Source organism: Esox lucius, chromosome 16 (assembly GCF_011004845.1).
Source record: "Esox lucius isolate fEsoLuc1 chromosome 16, fEsoLuc1.pri, whole genome shotgun sequence".
NCBI lineage: Eukaryota > Metazoa > Chordata > Actinopteri > Esociformes > Esocidae > Esox > Esox lucius.
The window spans coordinates 31,700,568-31,725,953 of NC_047584.1; the positions used below are offsets into that span (position 1 = coordinate 31,700,568).

The 25,386-nt window shown below is 41.8% G+C and overlaps 1 protein-coding gene across 1 annotated transcript in view; it reads left to right on the forward strand.

Moving 5' to 3' along the window:
- Positions 1-15,901, forward strand: part of deptor (DEP domain containing MTOR-interacting protein) — a 30,627-nt gene extending 14,726 nt beyond the window's left edge. Inside the window, exons 7-10 of the mRNA XM_010880427.4 lie at positions 1,264-1,401; positions 7,833-7,903; positions 9,505-9,609; positions 13,879-15,901. Coding sequence (XP_010878729.2) covers positions 1,264-1,401; positions 7,833-7,903; positions 9,505-9,609; positions 13,879-14,007 — 443 coding nt within the window. The 3' untranslated portion in view covers positions 14,008-15,901. The remainder of the gene's footprint in view (positions 1-1,263; positions 1,402-7,832; positions 7,904-9,504; positions 9,610-13,878) is intronic.
- Positions 15,902-25,386: the final 9,485 nt, after the last annotated feature.

Sequence of the window (25,386 nt, forward strand, 5' to 3'; positions counted from 1 at the left end):
GTCAGGTAGACTTAATACACCAGAGACTTAATGCACCAGAGTCAGATAGACTTAATACACCAGAGACTTAATGCACCAGAGTCAGGTAGACTTAATACACCAGAGACTTAATGCACCAGAGTCAGGTAGACTTAATACACCAGAGACTTAATGCACCAGAGTCAGGTAGACTTAATACACCAGAGACTTAATGCACCAGAGTCAGGTAGACTTAATACACCAGAGTCAGGTAGACTTAATACACCAGAGACTTAATGCACCAGAGTCAGGTAGACTTAATACACCAGAGACTTAATGCACCAGAGTCAGGTAGACTTAATACACCAGAGTCAGGTAGACTTAATACACCAGAGACTTAATGCACCAGAGTCAGGTAGACTTAATACACCCGAGTCAGGTAGACTTAATACACCAGAGTCAGGTAGACTTAATACACCAGAGATTAATGCACCAGAGTCAGGTTACTCATTATTAACTTTCTCATTGGAATGAGCCACAAAAACAATCCCTCAACTCTGTAACTTTACTTTGATCTGTCACAATAACAGCTTCTGGCAGCCTGTGCGCCTGTGAGCTCAATCGAGATAAAATCCCGGAGAGTGTTTCCTCTGGCGCGTAAAGATTCCAGACTAGACTTCCTGGTTGAGTGAGTTGTGTGATAAGAACCAGAACAAGATGAAATGTGGTTCAGAAGACCCTTGTGTCGACATTGATTGTTCTGAGACAGCTAGGAAGTAAAGTAGGGCCTTAAATATGAATTGGATATCACCAAACTGGGGAGGAAAATGGGCTAGAAGTAAAATAAAAAAGTACTGCCTTGTTTAGGAAATAAGGTTCCATAAAAAAAAAAAACAGACATTAATATTGACCTTAAGGGAGTCAACAATAGTCTCAGAACATCTGTTTGGAACACGTCCATTTAAAAAATGTTCTACACCATCTTTTTCCTGCAAACATGGATATTCTCTTTGCCTTCATTTCTCTCCCAGTCTTTCTTGGTCACTCAAAGTCAAATAAATGTTGCTTTATTGGCAGGAAAAACATTGAGTAAATATTTAATAAATAATCAAGATGTTTCTCACTGTCTTTCAATCTCTCCTATCTCTTTATTTTTTCTCTTTTCCTCTTTCTCTGTGTCTCTGTCCCTCCCCCTCTCTCTCTCCCTCCCTGTCCCCCCCTCTCTCTCTCTTTGGCTGTTCCTCCCTCTGTCTCTTTCTCCTCTCTCCTCTCCTCTCTCCTGGGTCTGCCTGTCTCCTCCCTCAGTTAGTCCCACTAAGGAGATCAAGGTGATGATGGGAGTGCGTCGAAGCAGTATGAGTAGTAGCTGTGGCAGCAGTGGTTACTATAGCAGCAGCCCCCCCCTCAGTGGCAGCCCCCCAGTGCTGTGCAACCCCAAGTCAGGTTAGATGACACACACACACACACACAGACACACACACACAGACAAACAGGTAGGAAACCCTTTGCACAGCAGTTTGCGTCTTGCTGGTACCCTGGTACCCAGTATGCTGGCAATCTGAGGACAACTGCACACTCAAGAGTGTTCTGAATCATGGCCTTAGTTCAGAGCCCCGGCATCACATTCACAGCCTGGGCCTAACTGCTGTCTGTGCACATTTTTAGTGCTTACAGCAGCGAGGTGACCATCTGTGATACAATCTCAGGGCCGCGATGTCATATCTGAAGTGAACAATTTCTGGTTTGACCCGTTGGTCTTCAGTCATGTGCAGCGGAGTTGTAAACAGATTGTCAGTTGTCAGTTGTTTATTACAGATGTCCAGGATTACTTCTTCTGTCTGTTACATCCAGGATTTGTTTTTTTCTGTCTGTTATTCTATTTACATCAGTGATTAGTTCTACTGTCTGTTATTCTACATACATCCAGGATTCATTCTGTTGTCTGGTAGATTACTCAACTCTGTGTGACTGCATGTGTTGATGCATACGGATGAGATTGAATTCCACCGTCAGACAAACCTGAAGGAAAGAGCAGGCTGTTGAGAGAGGCTGTTCCAACAGAGGGAGTTTGTGTGGTGAGGTCAACAGAGGGAGTTTGTGTGGTGAGGTCAACAGAGAGAGTTTGTGTGGTGAGGTCAACAGAGAGAGTTTGTGTGGTGAGGTCAACAGAGAGAGTTTGTGTGGTGAGGTCAACAGAGAGAGTTTGTGTGGTGAGGTCAACAGAGAGAGTTTGTGTGGTGAGGTCAACAGAGGGAGTTTGTGTGGTGAGGTCAACAGAGAGAGTTTGTGTGGTGAGGTCAACAGAGAGAGTTTGTGTGGTGAGGTCAACAGAGGGAGTTTGTGTGGTGAGGTCAACAGAGGGAGTTTGTGTGGTGAGGTCAACAGAGAGAGTTTGTGTGGTGAGGTCAACAGAGGGAGTTTGTCTGATGAGGTCAACAGAGAGGGAATTTGTGTGGTGAGGTCAACAGAGAGAGTTTGTGTGGTGAGGTCAACAGAGAGAGTTTGTGTGGTGAGGTCAACAGAGAGAGTTTGTGTGGTGAGGTCAACAGAGAGAGTTTGTGTGGTGAGGTCAACAGAGAGAGTTTGTGTGGTGAGGTCAACAGAGAGAGTTTGTCTGATGAGGTCAACAGAGGGAGTTTGTGTGGTGAGGTCAACAGAGAGAGTTTGTGTGGTGAGGTCAACAGAGGCGGTTGGATTCCAGGGTTAGGTCATAGAAAAAGAGTGTTTTGTTTGTGACCATAAATGTTTCATTAGCTGGCATAACGGAACTCCTTTAATATAGCTTTTGCACAGTATCCTGTGAATTGTATGACTGTGTGGTTGTGTGGTTGTGTGTGTGTCTGTGTGTCCATGGATATCGCAGGAAAGCCACAGGGGAGTCCTCCGCTATGTCTTCCTGTTAAACTCTCTCCTGAGTTTCTGCCAAAACATAGTTACCAAGTCTGAGTGAAGAGCATTGGACACTTTAAGGCACTAACTACAAACAGGCAATATGTATTATTAGGCCTCAGTTATCTGTAATAAGGTCTATTACTAATGCAGACAGAAATCTGTAATAAGGTCTATTCATTCAGGCAGTAATCTGTAATTAGGCCTATTAATTCAGGCAGTAATCTGTAATTAGGGTCTATTCATTCAGGCTGTAATCTGTAATAAGGCCTATTAATTCAGGCTGTAATCTGTAATAAGGGTCTATTCATTCAGGCAGTAATCTGTAATAAGGTCTGTTCATTCAGGCTGTAATCTGTAATAAGGCCTATTAATTCAGGCAGTAATCTGTAATTAGGGTCTATTAATTCAGGCTGTAATCTGTAATAAGGGTCTATTAATTCAGGCTGTAATCTGTAATAAGGGTCTATTCATTCAGGCAGTAATCTGTAATAAGGTCTGTTCATTCAGGCTGTAATCTGTAATAAGGCCTATTAATTCAGGCTGTAATCTGTAATAAGGGTCTATTCATTCAGGCTGTAATCTGTAATAAGGCCTATTAATTCAGGCTGTAATCTGTAATAAGGGTCTATTCATTCAGGTTGTAATCTGTAATAAGGGTCTATTCATTCAGGCTGTAATCTGTAATAAGGGTCTATTAATTCAGGCTGTAATCTGTAATAAGGGTCTATTCATTCAGGCTGTAATCTGTAATAAGGGTCTATTAATTCAGGCAGTAATCTGTAATAAGGTCTATTCAGAGATGTTGTTTTCAGGTGTTTTGCATCAATGTTTGCCTAAAAATAACAACAAATTAATATAATGACCCAGTGTTTTCAGATTTCTGTGAAATACGACCTATAATCACATACATTACGTGTGAAAAGGTTTGCTTCCAAATGTAATTGTATTGTAATTATGTAAATAGCAGTTTTCTAAATTGGCCTGGTGTGGACGAAGCTCAACTGGTTATTACAAAAATTCCTACAAGGATAGCGCTGGTCACTTGGTCAGATCATACTTCTTTGAGATTACGTTTGAGGTTGGTGTCTTGGAAGTACAGTGCCCTCCAACACCTTTGGACTTCTTCAGCAAGAAAAGGTTAGGAAAAAGTGATTTCTCAGTTGATCTTACACTCAAAATGTGAATTATCTAAACTTGAATTAAGATAAAATTGGAAAATTGATAAAGGAAAAATAATATGTATTTAAAAAAAAAACTGATGATTCAGAACTTTTGAAAGTTGTATTTCGCAAGACTAACAGAGAATACTAGTCCCAAAGAACATCGACTTCCTTATTTACAGCAAGCTGTGTCAGAGGGCCAGATCAGGCAGTGCGCAGCTGTCTTTAACATAGATTCCCCTGGACCATGAGTAAAGAAGTGCTGTGTGTGTGTGTGCAGTAAACACTTTGACCCAGTGAGAGAGTTGTTCTGGTTTCACCTGGAACATTTAATAATTAGCCATTAGTAGTTATGATATTGTGGTGACCATGTTCTTATGATGACTTTCCTAGAAATCTTCAAAACAGCATATGCCTAAATATTGTCTTGTGAAATACAACTTTCAAAAGTTCTGAATCATGACTATCATCCAGTGATTTAGATGCGAAAAAATATATAATGTTTTATTTAATATTTTTATCCTTTTTTCCTTTTGTGTGTCAGGGCTAGGCGATATAGCCAGACAATTATCACAACATATTACTATTATCAACTAGACTTGATGAATAACGTGCAAACAGTTGAAAAAGCTTTTCGGGTAATTCAAGGTAAATTTATGAGATTCTGTTGTAATACCTCCTTGTAACTTATTTTAGGGCCATATAAAATCTGATTTATTTCTCAGCTTCTGTAATTTGTTTGTGTTGTTCCATGGTTTCCGATTTCCCCAGTTTTGTCTTCGCAAAAGCACATAGCAATGCTTAAACTGCACACACGCCTACTGAGGCGGGACAGAAACCAATGTATTGGCCTGAGGCACTGCACTCCGCACTAAAACAGAGGGATTGTTTATACCGTCGCACAGAGCTGCAGGACAGATAGGAACTATTTATACCATCACACAGAGCAGCAGGACAGATAGAGACTGTTAATACTGTTGCACTGCTGCAGGACAGATATGGGCTATTTAAACCAGTACACAGAGAAGCAGGACAGATAGGGGCTATTTAAACCAGTACACAGAGAAGCAGGACAGATAGGGGCTATTTAAACCAGTACACAGAGAAGCAGGACAGATAGGGGCTATTTAAACCAGTACACAGAGAAGCAGGACAGATAGGGGCTATTTAAACCAGTACACAGAGAAGCAGGACAGATAGGGGCTATTTAAACCAGTACACAGAGAAGCAGGACAGATAGGGGCTATTTAAACCAGTACACAGAGAAGCAGGACAGATAGGGGCTATTTAAACCAGTACACAGAGAAGCAGGACAGATAGGGGCTATTTAAACCAGTACACAGAGAAGCAGGACAGATAGGGACTATTTAAACCAGTACACAGAGAAGCAGGACAGATAGGGGCTATTTAAACCAGTACACAGAGAAGCAGGACAGATAGGGGCTATTTAAACCAGTACACAGAGAAGCAGGACAGATAGGGGCTATTTAAACCAGTACACAGAGAAGCAGGACAGATAGGGGCTATTTAAACCAGTACACATAGAAGCAGGACAGATAGGGGCTATTTAAACCAGTACACAGAGAAGCAGGACAGATAGGGGCTATTTAAACCAGTACACAGAGAAGCAGGACATATAGGGGCTATTTAAACCAGTACACAGAGAAGCAGGACAGATAGGGGCTATTTAAACCAGTACACAGAGAAGCAGGACAGACAGGGGCTATTTAAACCAGTACACAGAGAATCCGGACAGATAGGGGCTATTTAAACCAGTACACAGAGAAGCAGGACAGATAGGGGCTATTTAAACCAGTACACAGAGAAGCAGGACAGATAGGGGCTATTTAAACCAGTACACAGAGAAGCAGGACAGATAGGGGCTATTTAAACCAGTACACAGAGAAGCAGGACAGATAGGGGCTATTTAAACCAGTACACAGAGAAGCAGGACATATAGGGGCTATTTAAACCAGTACACAGAGAAGCAGGACAGATAGGGGCTATTTAAACCAGTACACAGAGAAGCAGGACAGACAGGGGCTATTTAAACCAGTACACAGAGAATCCGGACAGATAGGGGCTATTTAAACCAGTACACAGAGAAGCAGGACAGATAGGGGCTATTTAAACCAGTACACAGAGAAGCAGGACAGATAGGGGCTATTTAAACCAGTACACAGAGAAGCAGGACAGATAGGGGCTATTTAAACCAGTACACAGAGAAGCAGGACAGATAGGGGCTATTTAAACCAGTACACAGAGAATCCGGACAGATAGGGGCTATTTAAACCAGTACACAGAGAAGCAGGACAGATAGGGGCTATTTAAACCAGTACACAGAGAAGCAGGACAGATAGGGGCTATTTAAACCAGTACACAGAGAAGCAGGACAGATAGGGGCTATTTAAACCAGTACACAGAGAAGCAGGACAGATAGGGGCTATTTAAACCAGTACACAGAGAAGCAGGACAGATAGGGGCTATTTTTATCGTCGCTAATGACTCCCACTGAGACATTTAGCAGCAGTCGGAGTAGTGGTGTTTACTGTGGCAAAGGGAAATGGAGTTGTGGCATCTGCATTATGCCATTACACAAGTTTGGCCTGAGAATAATGGGGTTTCATTAACACAGCATACATTTTTATCATATCTGCTCGATAACTCGATAGCAACAAATTCACATCAGCATTTTGTGGTTGAATGAAAGCTTGACCTTTACCAGGACGGATTGAAAAAGAGATTAGAAAAAGTGCAATTTTGTTTAACACCCCATAGCCTTTTGGTGAATCACAAACTATTAGCAGTTCTGAACAAGAGAAGTAGAAATTTACATGGATGTGAAAGCCGGAGAAACTGTTTAACAGCTTGATTTTGGCAAGGAATAAAAATAAAATAACAAAGAAGTGAACAGATTAGGAAAATGCTTAAGACCTTATTGGTGTAAAAATCTGGGATAGACTCCTATTCAGATGAGTCTTTTTTCATGGGAATAGAGGCCTACTGTAAAAACATGAAGTCAACTACTTTTTATGGCCTTAGTGTGATGCATATGTTGAAAGACTGGTGTACAACGCTTTGCAGCTGATGTTAGCGTTAGCATAAGATTGGTGCTTGTTTAGCCACTGAGTTCAGCCAGATTATGTACACATTCAATATAAACCAACCACTGATCCGGAGTCAGCATTCCATAATGACCCCTCTATTGCGTTCAACCTGGGATCTGGTGATGTCCGTCGACGCGATGGCTTTAGTCACTTAACAACCTAATGGAACTGCTAGATAAGGTTTGATAGATACATCTGCCTGACCGCACAGTCCATTAGTAGTTCCTGATCAGATTAGTACTGAGCGTGTGCGTATGAGCCACATCCATGTGTGTACATGGGGACCTGAGAAATAGGTCCCAGCAAGGTTTTTGGGCATTTCCCCGCAGTCTGGTCTAGAGAAGGACTTGGGAGTAGATTTAGAACTGGGGTTTACTTTAAGGTTTGTCGAGTTCATCAGCGATTAATGGAGTTCACAGTAGTCACCCTCATTCACAACTGCTTGTTATGGGCGCACATCCGTTGGGGTATCTGTCCATCTGTGCTGGTGAGTAAACCTCCTGTATGAGTTCAAGATTACAACACAATGAACAGACACATGCACACACACACACACACACACACACACACACTAGACGTTCTAAAACCATCTCAGCAGTCCCTCTTAAGGCACTGTTGTGTTTGTGTGCTGACTGTGCGGTAGTGTGTGTGTGTGTGTTTGGTCGTGTCTATGAATATTAAGCACTAACAGTGTGTCTATATGTTTGCCTTGCAGTGCTGAAGAGACAAGTGAGCCCCGAGGAACTGCAGACACCAGGAGGCCCCTACATAAAGAAGACATTCACAGTACGTCTCACACGCACACATTTCAGTTTTACCACGGAAAGAAATTCCCATTTTGCCTAACCCTCCCCCTAACTGTACGCACAAACCCCCCCCACCTTAACCCAAAACCATAGTGGTAGCTTTCATTACTCTTATCAATTAACTTACTCTACTCTTTATTAAACTTGCAAATAAATCCCTTTTTATTCATTGCCCTGTTTGTCCTGAGGACTGAAATTGCCATGTGTTTGTCCTTGAGCCCTCAGTCAACGTAGACTCACGAGGCGCACGTCTTCAAAGCCAGAGTCACTTACTAAAAACACGTCATGTCAGACAGCCTTGGAAGACGCAGTTGTCCCGTAGAACCTTCTCCCCCAGGCCCCTCCCCCAGGCCCCTCCCCCAGGCCCTGTGCCTGACGTCTTTGTCCTCAACATTTTGTTTTACCACCCTTTTTGGGTATTTTTTTGTGCTCACAATTATAGTAAAACAAGTGGTCACGCAAACCCGGACACACACAAACATGCACACACACACATACACAGTACATCCCCTTGTACAATCACTGCTCACATGCTAAGGATGACAAAGAGAGCTATTTACACTGGTGCACACACACACACAGTCCCACACTGACACACACACTGACACTTGATGGTGGTATGTTCACATATTAATTATAACAATTTGGTCTGACTGGTCAGAGCCTACCAGGCCTGTTACCTGGTCAGAACCTACCAGCCCCGTTACCTGGTCAGAGTCTACCAGCCCACTGTTACCTGGTCAGAACCTACCAGCCCCGTTACCTGGTCAGAGTCTACCAGCCCACTGTTACCTGGTCAGAACCTACCAGCCCCGTTACCTGGTCAGAGTCTACCAGCCCACTGTTACCTGGTCAGAACCTACCAGCCCCGTTACCTGGTCAGAGTCTACCAGCCCACTGTTACCTGGTCAGAACCTACCAGCCCCGTTACCTGGTCAGAGTCTACCAGCCCACTGTTACCTGGTCAGAGCCTACCAGCCTCCTGTTACCTGGTCAGAGTCTAATAGCCCACTGTTACCTGGTCAGAACCTACCAGCCCCCTTACCTGGTCAGAGTCTACCAGCCCTGTTACCTGGTCAGAGTCTACCAGCCCTGTTACCTGGTCAGAGTCTACCAGCCCTGTTACCTGGTCAGAGTCTACCAGCCCTGTTACCTGGTCAGAGTCTACCAGCCACCTGTTACCTGGTCAGAGTCTACCAGCCCCGTTACCTGGTCAGAGTCTACCAGCCACCTGTTACCTGGTCAGAGTCTACCAGCCACCTGTTACCTGGTCAGAGTCTACCTGCCCACTGTTACCTGGTCAGAGTCTACCAGCCACCTGTTACCTGGTCAGAGTCTACCAGCCACCTGTTACCTGGTCAGAGCCAGCGCCTTCATTTGAAAGTTGATAATGTAGTCTCCCATTGTACTGTTGATGTGTAATCTTTGGAATCTAACATCACGTGGGGAAAACAGTTTTGCAACTGTTTTGTGAGAAAACTTACCCGTCTCCCTGAAATTGCTTATAATACACAATTCGGACAACTTCAGTGTGTGAAAAGACATGTTTAGAGACAATTTCTGAAAGTGTGTGTGTTACAGATCATGGGCGATGCGGTGGGCTGGGGGTTTGTGGTGCGTGGCAGTAAGCCCTGTCATATCCAGGCTGTCGACCCCAGTGGCCCTGCTGCTGCTGCTGGGATGAAGGTAGGTACACACACACACACACACACACACACAGGACATGGAGGGGGAACGGGGAAGTCCATGTTGAGTAATGAACCAAGACAAAGCAGATGAAAAAAGAAACAAAAAAAAGAGGAAATGGCGGGAACTCACGGGTGGTATCACTTCTTCCTCGCGCCTTCGCATGTCACACCTCATCATAATAACAGCACACATTTGTCACGCAACCTTTAACCGTTGAGGACCCGCGCTGTCCACACCACCGGGTATGGGGTGGAACTGTGTCCTGGTCAGTTTACGGAGCGTGTCACAATGTGGACCAGCGATGGCGTCCCAAATCACACCCTATATTCTCTGCATAGTGCGCCCACGTTCGATCAGACCCCCGTGTCCATGCGGTGACCCGGGAGAAGAGTAGGCTGTCATTTTGGACACGCCGTGTCTGTTACGCAACGGTAAAAGGCAGTTTTGTTCCCTACATGGGCCGTGTGGGTCAGGCAGCCTTGTGTACCGCCTGGCTTTCACCTGGGCTGAAACGGGCTCTGACTGACTGTTAAAGCTGCAGGCCCTGCTGCCTGTCCTGTTTTGGAGGCCATTCAATTGACGGCGGTAGAAGCCGACTCAGGAACTTATTTTTTTAATACATTTTTTCTCCAACAAAGCAGGTCACTAAACACTTTTTCATCCCCTTATAAAAAAAAGAATTGGCAGTGTATCAAATACTTGTTCTCCCCACTGTATGTTTTTATTTAGTTTTTATTCTATTTTTCTATATTTTACCAATCATTACATAATTGTTTTGTAAAGCAAGTTCTGGTGCTATCAGAGGAATAACCTCTTCTATGTATGAATTGTGCTATATAAACTTGCTTACTTGCAAACATATCATAAATGTAATTGGGCCCTAAACCATTCAGTGATTTATATACTAAAAGTACCATTTTAAAATCTATTCTGTAACTGACTGGAAGCCAGTGCAAAGATTTAAGAACCAGAGTGATGTGCTCTGTTCTCTTGGTCCTGGTTAACATTCTAGCAGCAGCATTCTGAATGAACTGCAGCTATTTTACAGTCTTTTTGGGGAGTCCAGTTAAGAGGCCATTACAGTAGTCAGCCCTCCTAGAGATAAAAACATGGATGAGCTTCTCTTAGTCTCCTTGGGAAACTTGATTCTGGCTATATTTTTTAGATGATAGTATGCTGTTTTGGTGACCGCTTTGACATGACTGTTAAATGTGAGGTCTGAGTCTATCAGAATTACACAAAGATTACACACTTGGTCCCTGATTTTAAGGGCCCGAGAATCCATCTCTTTACTAATTCTTGTTTTAATTATAGAACATTTTGGTTCCTCCAGGTATTTATGTGCTCTATACAGTGACACAGAGAGTCTATTGAGCTGTTGTCATACGGTTCGAGAGTCATATATATTTGAGGATCATCTGCATAGCTGTGGTAGTTAATGTTGTTTTTCTGTAGAATTAGGCTCTTTCACATATTGAGTGAGATCAAAAGTGTCAAGTAGTGCAAAATGTTATTTGGCATTATTGTCTGTATTATTATCTATGTGGATGTTAAAATCCTCTGTTATAATAAACAAGTCAACAGGTTTTTTGCTGAGTATCGTGTAGGTCTGTAATGGTTAAAAACTGCATTTTGGGTCCAGTGGGAGGCCCAGGTGCACAACTGAGCAAGAGGACAAATACATTAGTGTGTCTAGTCAGAGAAACAGACGCCTCACTGGTCCTCAACTGGCAGCTTCATCAGTCTTAACATCAACTGTGAAGAGGCTGTTCCGGAAAAGCATAACTTCTATTGACAGATCTATGTAGAACAGCATAACTTTTATTGACAGATCTATGTAGAACAGCATAACTTCTATTGACAGATCTATATAGAACAGCATAACTTCTATTGACAGATCTATGTAGAACACCATAACTTCTATTGACAGATCTATGTAGAACACCATAACTTCTATTGACAGATCTATGTAGAACAGCATAACTTTTATTGACAGATCTATGTAGAACAGCATAACTTCTATTGACAAATCTATGTAGAACAGCATAACTTCTATTGACAGATCTATGTAGAACACCATAACTTCTATTGACAGATCTATGTAGAACACCATAACTTTTATTGACAGATCTATGTAGAACAGCATAACTTTTATTGACAGATCTATGTAGAACAGCATAACTTCTATTGACAGATCTATGTAGAACAGCATAACTTTCTTAAACAGATGTAAACCAAAACAGCATAACTTTTTTTAATCAGATGTAAACAGAAAAGCATAACTTTATTCAACAGCTGTGAACGAAACAGCTAAACCGTTAAACAGACCTCAAAAGAGCAGCAGGACTTTATTAAACAGATCCAGCATGCAGTGAACATCACCATGACAAGGCTGGCTGCAGCCTGAGACACATCACTTCTCCTATGGGACAGCATGAGTCTGGCCAGGAAACAGTTAACAATCTGTCTTCTTGGAAATTATTTCATAGTGCCCCATTTCCAAGAGTATTAACTCTCTGTGTGACAGGGATGGGTTGGCCCCAACTTGGCACTCTGCCAGGGAAAATAGGCTTTTTTTTTTATGTAATTGCAGTTAGGGGTCTGGTATTCCACTATTAGCGTAGAGTCAACTCCAGTATTCTGCCTGGATTACAAAGGACAAAAAGCATGGGTAGAGAAAAGCAGAGTAGGGCTGAGGACTCTTTTATAGCATAATAATCATATCATAAGAAAATAAAAATGTAAGACTGTAATCATGATGAGTAGTGTACAGTACAACACAGTAGAGCATGGGAAATAATGAAGTGGCAAGAGTAGTGTACAGTACAACACAGTAGAGCATGGGAAATAATGAAGTGGCAAGAGTAGTGTACAGTACAACACAGTTAGAGCATGGGAAATAATTAAGTGGCAAGAGTAGTGTACAGTACAACACAGTAGAGCTTAGGAAATAATTAAGTGGCAAGAGTAGTGTACAGTACAACACAGTAGAGCTTAGGAAATAATGAAATGGCAAGAGTAGTATACAGTACAACACAGTAGAGCTTAGGAAATAATTAAGTGGCAAGAGTAGTGTACAGTACAACACAGTAGAGCTTAGGAAATAATTAAGTGGCAAGAGTAGTGTACAGTACAACACAGTAGAGCTTAGGAAATAATGAAATGGCAAGAGTAGTGTACAGTACAACACAGTAGAGCTTAGGAAATAATGAAATGGCAAGAGTAGTATACAGTACAACACAGTAGAGCTTAGGAAATAATTAAGTGGCAAGAGTAGTGTACAGTACAACACAGTAGAGCATGGGAAATAATGAAGTGGCAAGAGTAGTGTATAGTACAACACAGTAGAGCATAGGAAATAATGAAGTGGCTAGAGTAGTGTACAGTACAACACAGTAGATCATGGGAAATAATGAAGTGACAAGAATAGTGTACAATACAACACAGTAGAGCATGGGAAATAATGAAGTGGCAAGTGTAGTGTACAGTACAACACAGAAGAGCATGGGAAATAATGAAGTGGGAAGAGTAGTGTACAGCGGATTGAGTACAACAGAATTCTACTCTAGAACAGAGTTATATTCTACACAGCACAGTAGAGAACCATGTTAAACTCACCATATCGACCATTTAACCATGTTGCAACCATCATAAAATATTTGACTGTTGCAATAGTGACTCAACAATCAAGATAAGAAAAGCATGTTTCTCTAGAGCCAGCTGTCTCTCTGCTCTTCAGTGTCAATAGGTTTGGGGTTAAGGTCCGGGGGCCAACTCTTAAGTGACACTCCATTTGAGTCCCAAAAGATGGTCTGTAGGTTCTTGACAGATATATCTAACGGTTAACAGTAACATATTTCATTCCTGCTATCCCTAACCCTTAACCTAACCTCTATCTTAACCCCTAAACTTTACCCTTACCATAAACCTTCTTCTAAACCTAACCCTAACCGTAGCAAAATGTTTGGTGTCTTCATTGCGTCACAAGATTTTAAAAGTATTTCTAAAACATATATTCACATAACTTTTCAAACAATGAAACGAGTTCAACATTTGACTGAGTTTGTGGTGGACGTGTCAGTCACGGTTGGTGGTGGTGAATTCAGAGAGTGTAAACCTCCTCACAGAACGGAAATGAGATTGAACTGATGCTGTGAGGATTTGAATGCCACACTGATCAACTGTCCTCTCCTCGTCGCCTTCCCCCTGCCAGTTCGTCTCGGGGTAAACGTAACCCTCTTTTCCGCTGTCCGTCTTCTCTCCTAGGTTTGTCAGTTTGTCGTTTCCGTCAACGGGCTCAACGTTCTTCCTCTGGACTACAGGACCGTGAGCAACCTCATCCTGACCGGGCCCAGGACCGTCGTCATGGAAGTCATGGAGGAGGCAGATTACTGAGGAGGCAGCCTATCAGGTGTCAGGGCAGCGGGGCTCAGCACAGCAGACCCTGAAGGCTCCACGGAGATAAAGCTATCTTTAGGAAACCGAAAACCTTAGATGTTTCTCTCTGCCTGTCGCCAGCCCGTCTCTCCTCGTGGAAACTGACGCCCTCTGGTGGGCTCCAATGGAACTGAGTGGAGAGAGGGACATTAGCGCCGCTCTGTCAGATACACACATCGTGTCACTGTCCTCCCGTCTCACATCTGTCACTGTCCTCCCGTCTCACACCTGTCACTGTCCCCCCTGTCTCACATCTGTCACTGTCCTCCTGTCTCACATCTGTCACTGTCCTCCCGTCTCACATCTGTCACTGTCCTCCCGTCTCACATCTGCAGTCTCTTGTTGACGTTAAGGCACCAGAGAGGGATCATTGTGTGGCCCCTGTGCTTTGTCTTTGTTCCCCGGGTTCCGGGTCTCTATAGATGTTGGTAGTACAGATGTGAAGCCAGGGATTCAGTAACCGGAGACACTGCCCCCCCCGTCTCTCCGCCTGTGGGGGGGCGATCTGTTGATGATAGGCCTGAGGGAGAAGGTCACCGCAGTCGTAACCTACCGGAGTGTGAAACATTAGAGAGGGTCCTGTTTACACTTTGTTCACTGGATTTCAATTCAAACCACCAGCTTAGTGGTTACAAAGTGGGGCGAAGGGTTGCCAGTTCGAATCCCCGAGCAGACCAAGGTTTCAAATCTGTTGTGTACAACTATGGTGCGTCTCTACAGTACACCACCCTGTTTAAGAGCGGCTGCTAAATCACAAAAACTAAAATGTACCAACGCCAAACTAACCCAGAGCTCTGCCTGACACCAGAATGTTCATACTGTAGAATTGTATCAAACACTCATCGCAAGTCTCATCAAGCAGAAAGGCTGCCCGGACACAGACTCAGCCACATACTGGATTAAAAAGCAATGTCTGTTGGAGATTCTCCATCTGAAGTGCGTTACAGTGAACCAAAAGGGAAATCACACACTGACAACACAACCAGGTGGCCGCTAGCCAGTCAGTGTGGACACTGCGTATTCTGAATATTCCATAACCCTGTCTGTGGGTCTGAACGTTGTGGTTATAAGCATGACATAAAGGGTGTGACACTGTATGTTGACATAAGCCTGTGCCACACAAAACTAACTGCCAACCAGCCATTGCTTAAATACAAGACCTGTTTCCCAAACATTGGTTTGGCCGAGTGTTGGACAAGATCGATGTAAAACAAGATCGATGTAGAATCTGTGGTGAGAATGGGGGTTGTTTTTTTTGTCCACGGCCTGGCTTACTCTGTGTCCGGGATATCATTGCAAAATGATGGAAATATTTGGGGGGGGTTCTGACATTTGTAATGTGTAATGATAGTAATAAGTCACTTGTTATAACATGGTTATGACTGTTTTTTTTACTACTAGCTAGCTAGTCTGGATCATGACTATGAGCCTGGCATTGAAGTCTGTGTCCTAACACTTACATGTTGGCACCATTAGCTGTCTGTTAATGTTACTGTATTGCCACCATAGTCCTGCTCCTTAAAATGTCAGAACAACATTGACATTGTTAATGTACTGTATCCTCCTGTGATCTAAAGTTATCGAGAATAATAAGCCCATTACATATTCCATCAGATACTATACAACAAAAAAGAATTGATGGTAGATAAATGTACATCTACAGTAGTGGATATAACTATGATCGCTGGACAAAAACAGATCTATGACAGCAGTTATTAACGGAATGATTTTTACAGCCTCTACATCATTTGTTGGTAGGACTTGTGTGTTATAATCAGTCCTATTATGATATAACTTCCTGATTAGATGAAGTAGCTTAGATTTGTTGTATCATATAAGATCCTTAAAAAAAGAAAAGCTGTATGACATGTATACATTAATTATGTTACTGTGTCTTTTTTGCTATGCATTGGCATTTTTTTCCCCAACATTTATGTAAATCCTCAGATCATCTGTTTCTTTCTCTACTTGGAAAACAAAAACAAAAGGGAGTTTTTCATCTCTGTTTCAATGTTCTCCGATTTGTGTAAAGCATGATTTAAGAAAACTGTGTACATAGTACTTGCTTCTACAATCCAGAGCTCTGTCTCAGTCAGTAACTAATACAATTTCACTGCGTTGATCTAAGAACACTTAGACATCAAGGACTCAATGAACGGTTACGTAGCATAACGTAGTGCTGGAGATTTCTTAAACCATTTATACCCTGTTTTGAATTGTTTAGTCAAAAGGTACTTGGTTGTGAACGACTCGATATTTTTTAGCAGTTTTTGGACAACACTTAAGCATCCTTTTATAAAGTGTTATATCGAATTTTTAGCAGATGTCAGCCTTTCAAATGTCTCTTGATAACACTTATATCATGCCTGCCATTAGGTGGAGCCTTAAGATTGACCTGAAACAGCTACGATCTCAGCCAAGCCACTATCGGATGGCAGTCTGTCATGTTATATAAGACATACAACTAGAAGCTTGAAACATTTGCCTTAAATATTTTCATTTTGCTGCTAGCCTTCTCCACAGTTGGTGCTCATCTTATATTTTTATCCACCTTTATTTTTATCCATAAAGAGTTTATCTGTTATACAATAACCGTGTGGTGCCTATTTAATGGACTGACCATCTTATCGCTTGACAATCAGTGACTTCTTTATTCAAACGGTCTGCCATCCAAATTGCACCAGACTACATCCTTCTGAGCTCTGGCCTAAACTAGTGCATTTCTCAAGGTCAGTTGAGGTCATGGATTGTAGGCAGGTCAATCTGGCCCCTGCATTTCCCACGCAACTTCCTAGGGGGTTTCACAAAAAGTCATGAGTTAATGACATTCAGGGTTTTTTTTCGTATTATTTTACCAGCTCATTAAAAAGGCTCTGTAAATCAAACTGTTATTGGTTGTTGCGCAGAGTAACAATACAGATTCTACTGTCCCATGGTGATCCTTGAGTGGGATATTATATAATACATTGTATCAGACCCTCACTACATTTAAAACATATTCTCTGAATGAACGAATGTCAGGACTACGAGAATAGAAAAAATGAGCTCACGTAGAGAATACGTGGGACCATATCTGTATTTTGCAATCCGGCTGAAGAAATTCATGTCAAATGTAGAGTTCATGCGTGTTTAATAAACATACTGATTTGGTTCAAAATACATGTCCACTTGTGTCTGCATAGCGTGTGCTCACTTCCTGTTACTAACTAAACATGTACCCATCTGTTAGAAGGTAGTGCATAGTCTCAAACTAAAACCATAATTATTCTCAAATCCACATTACTGATCCTCGCTTTGTGAAGGGATGGGTTGCGTTCATTGTGGCGGAATCCCTCAAGTTCCCCTAAGTCAGATGTAAAGTAGTTAGTCTTGTCTTGTCTATAAACACCCAAATACTGCATGGAAAAATAGTACCTACAAGTTCATCCAACCCTGGGGAAGTAGATGAAGGTCCAAAATCCCAAGCCATCTCTTTAATGTGCCAGCAATGCCCTCTGCTGTTGGCAATTTCAGTGGCAATAGTTAGAAATGCAAGATTTCCCTGTATCACCAAAAGGGGGCAGTGTTCTATAATACTTGGTCGAATGCTTGGTCAACATTGGTCATTGTCATTTTCTCTAAACCTGACTCCCTCCAAACCCATGTCATGTGAACAGGGACAGGTTTACAGAAGTGCGTGCTTGCCAAAGTGCATTCTAAATGGTGCTCTATGTTTTCCATAGTGAACTGTTTGACCAGGAACGATTGGGCCCCATGTGCAAGAAATAAGGTTCCGTTTGTCCCAGGTGTAAAATTCCAGACCTGCCACTGGGCTACGTCTGACCATCTCCAACCTCGCAGAAAGATGTTAGTATTTGGACAGTGACAGGTGTTAATATTAAGACAGCTAATGGGTGTAAATATTTGGAAAGTGACAGGTGTTAGGTTTAGGGCCGTGATAAATGTTAGTATTAGAGGAGTAAAACCCAGGGGAACGGACTGTACCCTGGTAGACACTGTGGCAAAGAAGTTTCATATGATCCCTGCTCCATCTGCAGACATCTACCTCAACCTCCCAGAGAAGCCGACAATGCCAAGGGATGTACAGTCCATTCCCGCTGGCACACCCACATGGGAAATGTCACGCATGCGTGTACCTACGCATGCGTGTACCTACGCATGCGTGTACCTACGCATGCGTGTACCTACGCATGCGTGTACCTACGCATGCGTGTACCTACGCATGCGTGACAGTGAGTTGATTTGGATAAAGGCCTCTGCTTAATGTCACATATAATTATAGGACTAAATTATCTTTGCTGCGTAACAAAACCAAGTCCTCCACCCAAGGATGCTGACAGGAATCCAAGAGCCCAGGACAGAATTGAACCTTTAGGACCCAAACCACAGGCCAAAAAATAGTAATGATATTGCTGTCAAAAAAAACAGGTCATAAACGCTTTCTTTTTTAAGGTTTCAATTCAACTAGGCCATTGTGTTTTCAACACAGGTAATTTATTATGTAACAAAATTATCTTTTGAATTTATAACCAACTCAGTCACAATCAGCCATTACTTAACTGCTACACATATTTCTCTTTTAGATAAGTCATTCCATTTCTGTGCTCCTAGTTTTGGGTTCATGGTGGCAATGTTTTAGCCAGATAGCTACTGTAGTTCGACAAATTATGTTACGTTGGTTAAATTTGAACAACTAGGATTTTTTCAGTAAAAAAAACAATTACAGCATTTTGCAATTACTCACCGGTCGGAAAGCGGTTCCGCTCCAATGCCCGATAGAGAATCACGTGCCGAATGATAATATGAAACATGCAATCACCTGTTTCAAAAAAAGCACTAAGAGTTTGAGGTTCTCAGCCTTGTTGAGGTTAGCTTAGGGTTCCTGTTAGCCAGCAAGAGAGTTGGTCTAAGACTTCTTTCGCTTCTTTTCTCATTTTCGTAGTGTATGCTGTAGTAGACAAGAGATGAGTTTATAGTTTCTATGCCATTATTGTTAAGCGAAATTCTCTACCTATGGCGTATTTATATATCATCCAGATAAAATGCACATTTACAAAATAAGCCAAGGAGGAAAGCCCGCCTCGCAGAAGGCGATTGGCTGGATAGGGATTGCTGGAACCGAACAGGCTAGGAAGTAGCGGCATGCGCCAAAATTATACATTGACATTTCACTGGCACTGAACTTACTTATTTTCTACTGAAGAAATCATATTTACTACAGCTTTAAGAAAGTTGTGGTGGAGCTGGTGTTCCAGTATCACTGATTGGCTGTTGGTAGAACAAACCATTTTTACATTAAAAAGTTGAATCATAAAAAACTGCAAAAAAACAGCAAAGAGAAAGAACATGAATCCCTTCATCAATGCAATTCTTCTGTTTAATAACTGTGTAACTTTCTCCATAGTACTGAATACTTACATTGACTGACTAATTAATAATTATATTTTAGCCAACCCAATGCACCCCTAAGCCTGGGCCCAGGACAACCCCCTGTCAGCATCACTGCTCCACCCCTCCTGTGAGTGACAGCTGACTGATGAGATCCGATCCAGGTAAAACAATTTCTGTAGGGGAGCGTCTATAACATGAGAGAAGCGTCAGATTTTTTTAAACGCTCCAGACAGGAAATTTGAAAATATTGTTCATGAGGCAGTAAAGGATGTTAACAGCGAGATAGGGGACTCAGGAAATAGAATGACAGGGCAACGATAGAAGGAAAACTACAAAAGATAATAGATCCTTTTTTCCTAGTTATTGGTCTTTTTATTAATCCTATCAGATTTAACGAATAATATAGCATAGATACCTACCTTTGCAAACGCTGCGTGTTTTCTTGTCGTCGTAGCAGGTGTTAGCTAAAGAACGGAGGCCTAAAGAAATAAGAATTATAACCCAGCAGCAAATTAACACTAACAGTTGGTACTGATAAATATTCATCATGGATCCCAAAATAGCTTTTGAGAAAAATAATTCTCTGAAAATATGGATTATAAATTAATTTAATATTCATAAGGTGATGTTTAATCTGACATCAATAATTAAACCAATAATTGTTATACAGAGGAAGTTGGCAGACATTTCTGATTATGTTTTCAGACGTTCTGACCGGAGTGAAACGTAGCTACTGACCACGGACAGAAAACAAAGAAGCAAGTGTTAAGCCATGAAAACAACATACTGTTTTCTGTTTTGTGAAAAGAGAAAGCAAATACCAGTTGTAATGTATTCAATGTAGGAAATCCCTTTCCACATATTTCAATGAATAGACTGAGAGATCATGTGATCAGGTTTCACTGTAAGAAAGGTCGGAAATCCTTGTTATTTCTATAATTTGTGGTCATGAATACATTTTCAATCTCCCTGACCATCGCCTTGAAAGGAACCAGTCCAGCGGCTGAATGTTACTGCCGACCCCTGACCTGAGGAATAGGGTCTAATTTAGGACTCTCAAACAGTGTTAAGCCTATAGACCAGAGGTCTGAGGTCAAAGATTAGTGTGTTAAACCTGTGGAAGAAATGACCCCAATCAACTCCTTTCATGTCCATGACCCCTGTGTCAGACCTGGGAAACTTTGTCCCAAAAATTACCCCAACCAGACTCATCCCTTACCATCGCTTGGCCCCCTGTTATCAATCTACTTGTGACCTGAAGGAATTTGAGAGTAATAAACAGCACAGAAAATATTCCACTTAGCCAATGTGAGTGTAATGCTTCGACATCCAGTTCTTTCAGATCTTCAGATCTACAGTGCCTAGGGGCAAGGAGATAAGAGCTAGGAGCTAGGGACTTTTGCAACAATGCCAGTATCTATACACAAACACACACACACAGCTGCATTCAATACCAACAAGTCTTCCTGTTGAAACCCATTCACCTGCTCCTCAAACCACTTCTCAAAGCCACTGAGAGGATCAACTACAGAGGACTTCCTGTGTTCCTTTGGGCGTCAGCCCGGCTGCCTCCGCCCACACCCCTTCCCCGCACAACAACCTGAGCATAACTGATGGACAATTACTGTTTCTCTCCATGTTTTCCATTCTAAACAAAGAGAAGCATTCACAACCCCCCACCCCCTCCCCCCCTCACACACACACACACACACAACGCACACACGTTGTATTCGGTATGTGTCTTCGAGCAGGTTCACTCAGAGAAGCCCTGACCGTGACACTTGAGCCAAGGTCCAGCCAGCTAATTACAAGATGGAGGACAAATGTCAGGGCTGCATTTTGTAGCTAAGTGCCCGGAGTGACTAGACCCACTGATTAAGCTACAATCTCTCATTATTAACCGGCTTTGCCGGGCTTGTCATTTGGTAGTAAGAGTGTGTGAGAGAGCGGGCAGTTCCAGAAACCCAGGGGTGCGTCCCAAACGGCACCCTGTTCTTTAAACTGTGCACCTCGTTTGCCCTGGAACCCCTAGGGAAAAGACATCATTTGGGACACATTGAGGACATGCTGCACTAGACATTGCAACACTAGAAACAGATGTTCCAGCTGATTGAACTGAAGTGACCATCTTCCATACTTTGCCAAAGTACAGAGATCAATACAGTCGATATAGCCTGGGGGTAGTTAAAGTGAAGATATAGTGTAGGGGTGGGTATAGTGTAGGGGTAAATATACAGTGGTGCTCATAAGTTTGCATACCCTGGCAGAAATGGTGAAATTTTGGCATTGATTTTTAAAATAAGACTGATCATGCAAAAAACTATTATCAAACATGGCTCCTTTTTAAATCATAATGACAACAGAAATCACCCAAATGGCCCTGATCAAAAGTTTGCATACCTTTGAATGTTTGGCCTCGTTACAGACACACAATGTAACACACACAGGTGAAAATGGCAATTAAAGGTTAATTTCCAAACCCTGTGGCTTTTTAAATTGCAATTAGTGTCTGTGTATAAATAGTCAATGAGTTTGTCAGCTCTCACGTGGAAGCACTGAGCAGGCTAGATACTGAACCATGGGGAGCAGAAAATAACTGTCAAAAGACCTGCGTAACAAGGTAATGGAACTTTATAAAGATGGAAAAGGATATAAAAATATATCCAAAGCCTTGCAAATGCCAGTCAGTATTATTAAATCACTTACTAAGAAGTGGAAAATCGGGCATCTCTTCATACCAAGCCAAGGTCAGGTAGACCAAGAAAGATTTCAGCCAAAACTGCCAGAAGAATTGTTACAAAGGAAAACCCACAGGTAACTTCAGGAAAAATACAGGCTGCTCTGGAAAAAGACAGTGTGGTTGTTTCAATGACCACAATACAACGATACTTGAACAAAAATGAGCTGTGTGGTCGAGTTGCCAGAAAGAAGCCTTTACTCCGCCAATGTCACAAAAAAGCCTGGTTGCAATATGCCCGACAACACCTTGACATGCCTCACAGCTTCTGGCACACTGTAATTTGAAGACAAAAATATAGCTTTACATTCATAACCATAAGCCTCAGGGAATCTTGTGAAAATTGAGGCAAGATGAATGCAGCATGTTATCAGAAATACTGGCAGACAATTTGCGTTCTTCTGCACGAAAAGCTGCACATGGGACGCTCTTGGACTTTCCAGCACGACAATGACCCTAAGTACAAGGCCAAATGAACTCTTCTGTGATTACAGCAGAAAAAGGAGACGGTTCTGGAGGGGCCATCACAGTCTCCTGACCGTAATGTCATCGAGCCACTCTGGGGAGATCTCAAATGTGCCGTTCATGCAAGACGACCAAAGACTTTTCATGACCTGGAGGCTTTTTCCCAAGAGGAATGAGCAGCTATACCACCTGCATGAATTTGGGGCCTCATAGACAACTATTACAAAAAACTGCAATCTGTCATTGATGCTAAAGGGGGTAATACACAGTATTAAGAACTAAGGGTATGCAGACTTTTGAACAGGGGTCAGTTAATTTTTTTCTTTGTTGCCATGTTTTGTTTTATGGTGGTCCCATTCTGTTGTGACCTACAGTTGAATGTGAATCCCATAAGAAATAAAAGACGTATTTTGCCTGCTCAATCATGTTTTCTTTACAAATGGTACATCTAGTGGTAGATATAGCCTGGGGGTTGTTATAGGGTATATATAGTCTAGGGATAGATGCTGGTTATATATCCTTGGGAAAAGCTTTAGTAAGAGGATGTACATGTATTGTGATTTAACCATGTGGCAACCAGTATGAGCATCTCTAATATGTAATCCTTCTGGTGAGACGCGCTGTGGTTTCATAATCTGACATTAAAACAGAAAGATGTCTAATGAGGACAAGAAGGCAGTGTGTGTGTTGTTGTCCAATGTGTGTATGTGTGTGTGTGTGTTTGTGCATATCTGTGTGTGAGAGTGTGTGCGAGTGTCTGTCTGTCTGTGTGTATGTGTTCCTTTGTCATTGTCCCATATTTCCCACACAAATCACAACTGACGTCCAATTTTTATCATTTCATTATGATTTTTTATTACAACATACTGGACGTTTCTCCCAAGGCTTTGATGAAGCAGTTTGAATATGAACTTGCATCCCATGGTTACAAACATACTGTTGAATCTGCATTTCTATACGACAGACTGCATAGAGACAGCCATATGGTTGAGTCTCACTGAACTCCGGATCAACTCTTAGGCTATGTCCCAAATGACACCCTCCTTCACACGGACTGGTCAAAAAAAGTGCACAGTGTGGAAGATAATGTAAATAGGGTGCCATTGAGGACGCAAGCCTGAGACACTAATGCATTAATTCATCCAGTATTTGATTCTGTTCAGGAGGCGGTTAAGACGCAGTGCAGCTCTGTCATTCGTCCCAGGAGTCCCCAGAGGAGCTGTCACTCACGGCCCGCTTGGAACTAAATGGAACGGAGAACCTGAGCTCTTAGATTAAGATGCAGAAAGTGAGCGAGGAGGAGAAAATAGGAGCGAGCGAGAGAGAGAGATGGAGGCTACTTTTCAAAGTTTGGAACAATGATGACTAAGTGGTTTGGTAGTTGTTGTTATGTTGTAAATGTCACACACAGAGAGACACACAAACTTAAATGTGTACACATTATTAATGCCTAGCAAGAACAAATGAAATTGGGTTCTTCAGACTAAAGGTAAAAGTTCACATCCATTATTTTCAAACCACATTACATGGGGGAATAAGGCCCCAAAGATCAATGTCTAATTGCTGACACAAAAAAAGTATGTTTGAACATTATTGTGCAAGTGTGAATGGTCATGCTTAACAGTAACAAACTACACTCTAAAAAGGAAAGATTCTGGGGTCCTTTAAGGTTTCTTCACACATAAACTGCATGGGAACCCTGTAAGTTCTTCCAAAAACTCTTTAAAAGGGTATTTTCAAATAACCATTTGAAGACCCTTTTGTGATAGGTTTTTGAGTGTGTTGTTCATATGATTTTGTGATTAAGTATAAATCGTTCTTCACAATACCCTTTGACACCTAACATTGAAGACATGGTAGGAGTTCCACCATAGTCTCAATGTAGAATGTATAAAGAAAAATGTTTGCTACATATCTTTTATTATTTAATAAAATGTGTTATTTAGGAAAGTGGCAGTTGCTTATCTTGCAGGGTAATAAAGTTGCCTTGCTATCCGTCCCAGTGAAGGATTATGCCCTACAAGGACCGGAGCCTTCTGGTTTTCTGTTCGACCTCATCATTAATTGCTCCCACCTGGTGTCCCAGGTCTAAATAAGTCCCTAATTAGGGAGTTGAATTTTTATTTTTTTGTGAAACTGGCTTTGAGGTCTGGAGTTGAGTTTGAGGGCTGTAGGGTTTCACAGTTTCCCTCATCTACTCTCCTCTTGTCTTCTCTCCTCTCGTCTTCTCTCAAAATTGCGAAAACAAATAATCTTTAGACACATGACCAAATTGTTTTTTATTATTTTGTGTTACTGAAGGCTATTCATTGCATTTTTAACACCCTGGAGGGGCAAAATGGTGTTTGGACGACCTCCTCGTAGATAGACAAAAACAATGATCAACTTTCATCTTGGGCTAGACTTCTTTCTTGTTAAATTTAGACTGATAATTTTAGGTTGTGGTTCATAGAACCATAAAACCAGTATAAGTCTGCTAACTGCCTACTTTTACTGAATATGTTGAGGGCAAACAAGGCATGATTGGAAAAAACATTGTAGTACACTTTGAATAAACGCCAAAATAATTTCAAATATGTAATGTATATAATTGTATATTAAGAGTATAATGTTATTTCCAATCATGTGTTTAAAGTACTATTCGAAAGTATGCAAGACGTGGGCCCATTTTAACACATGTATGCATACTAATTAAAATAATGTAACATTTTCAACAAAAAAAAATATTACCCCATTTTATCCTA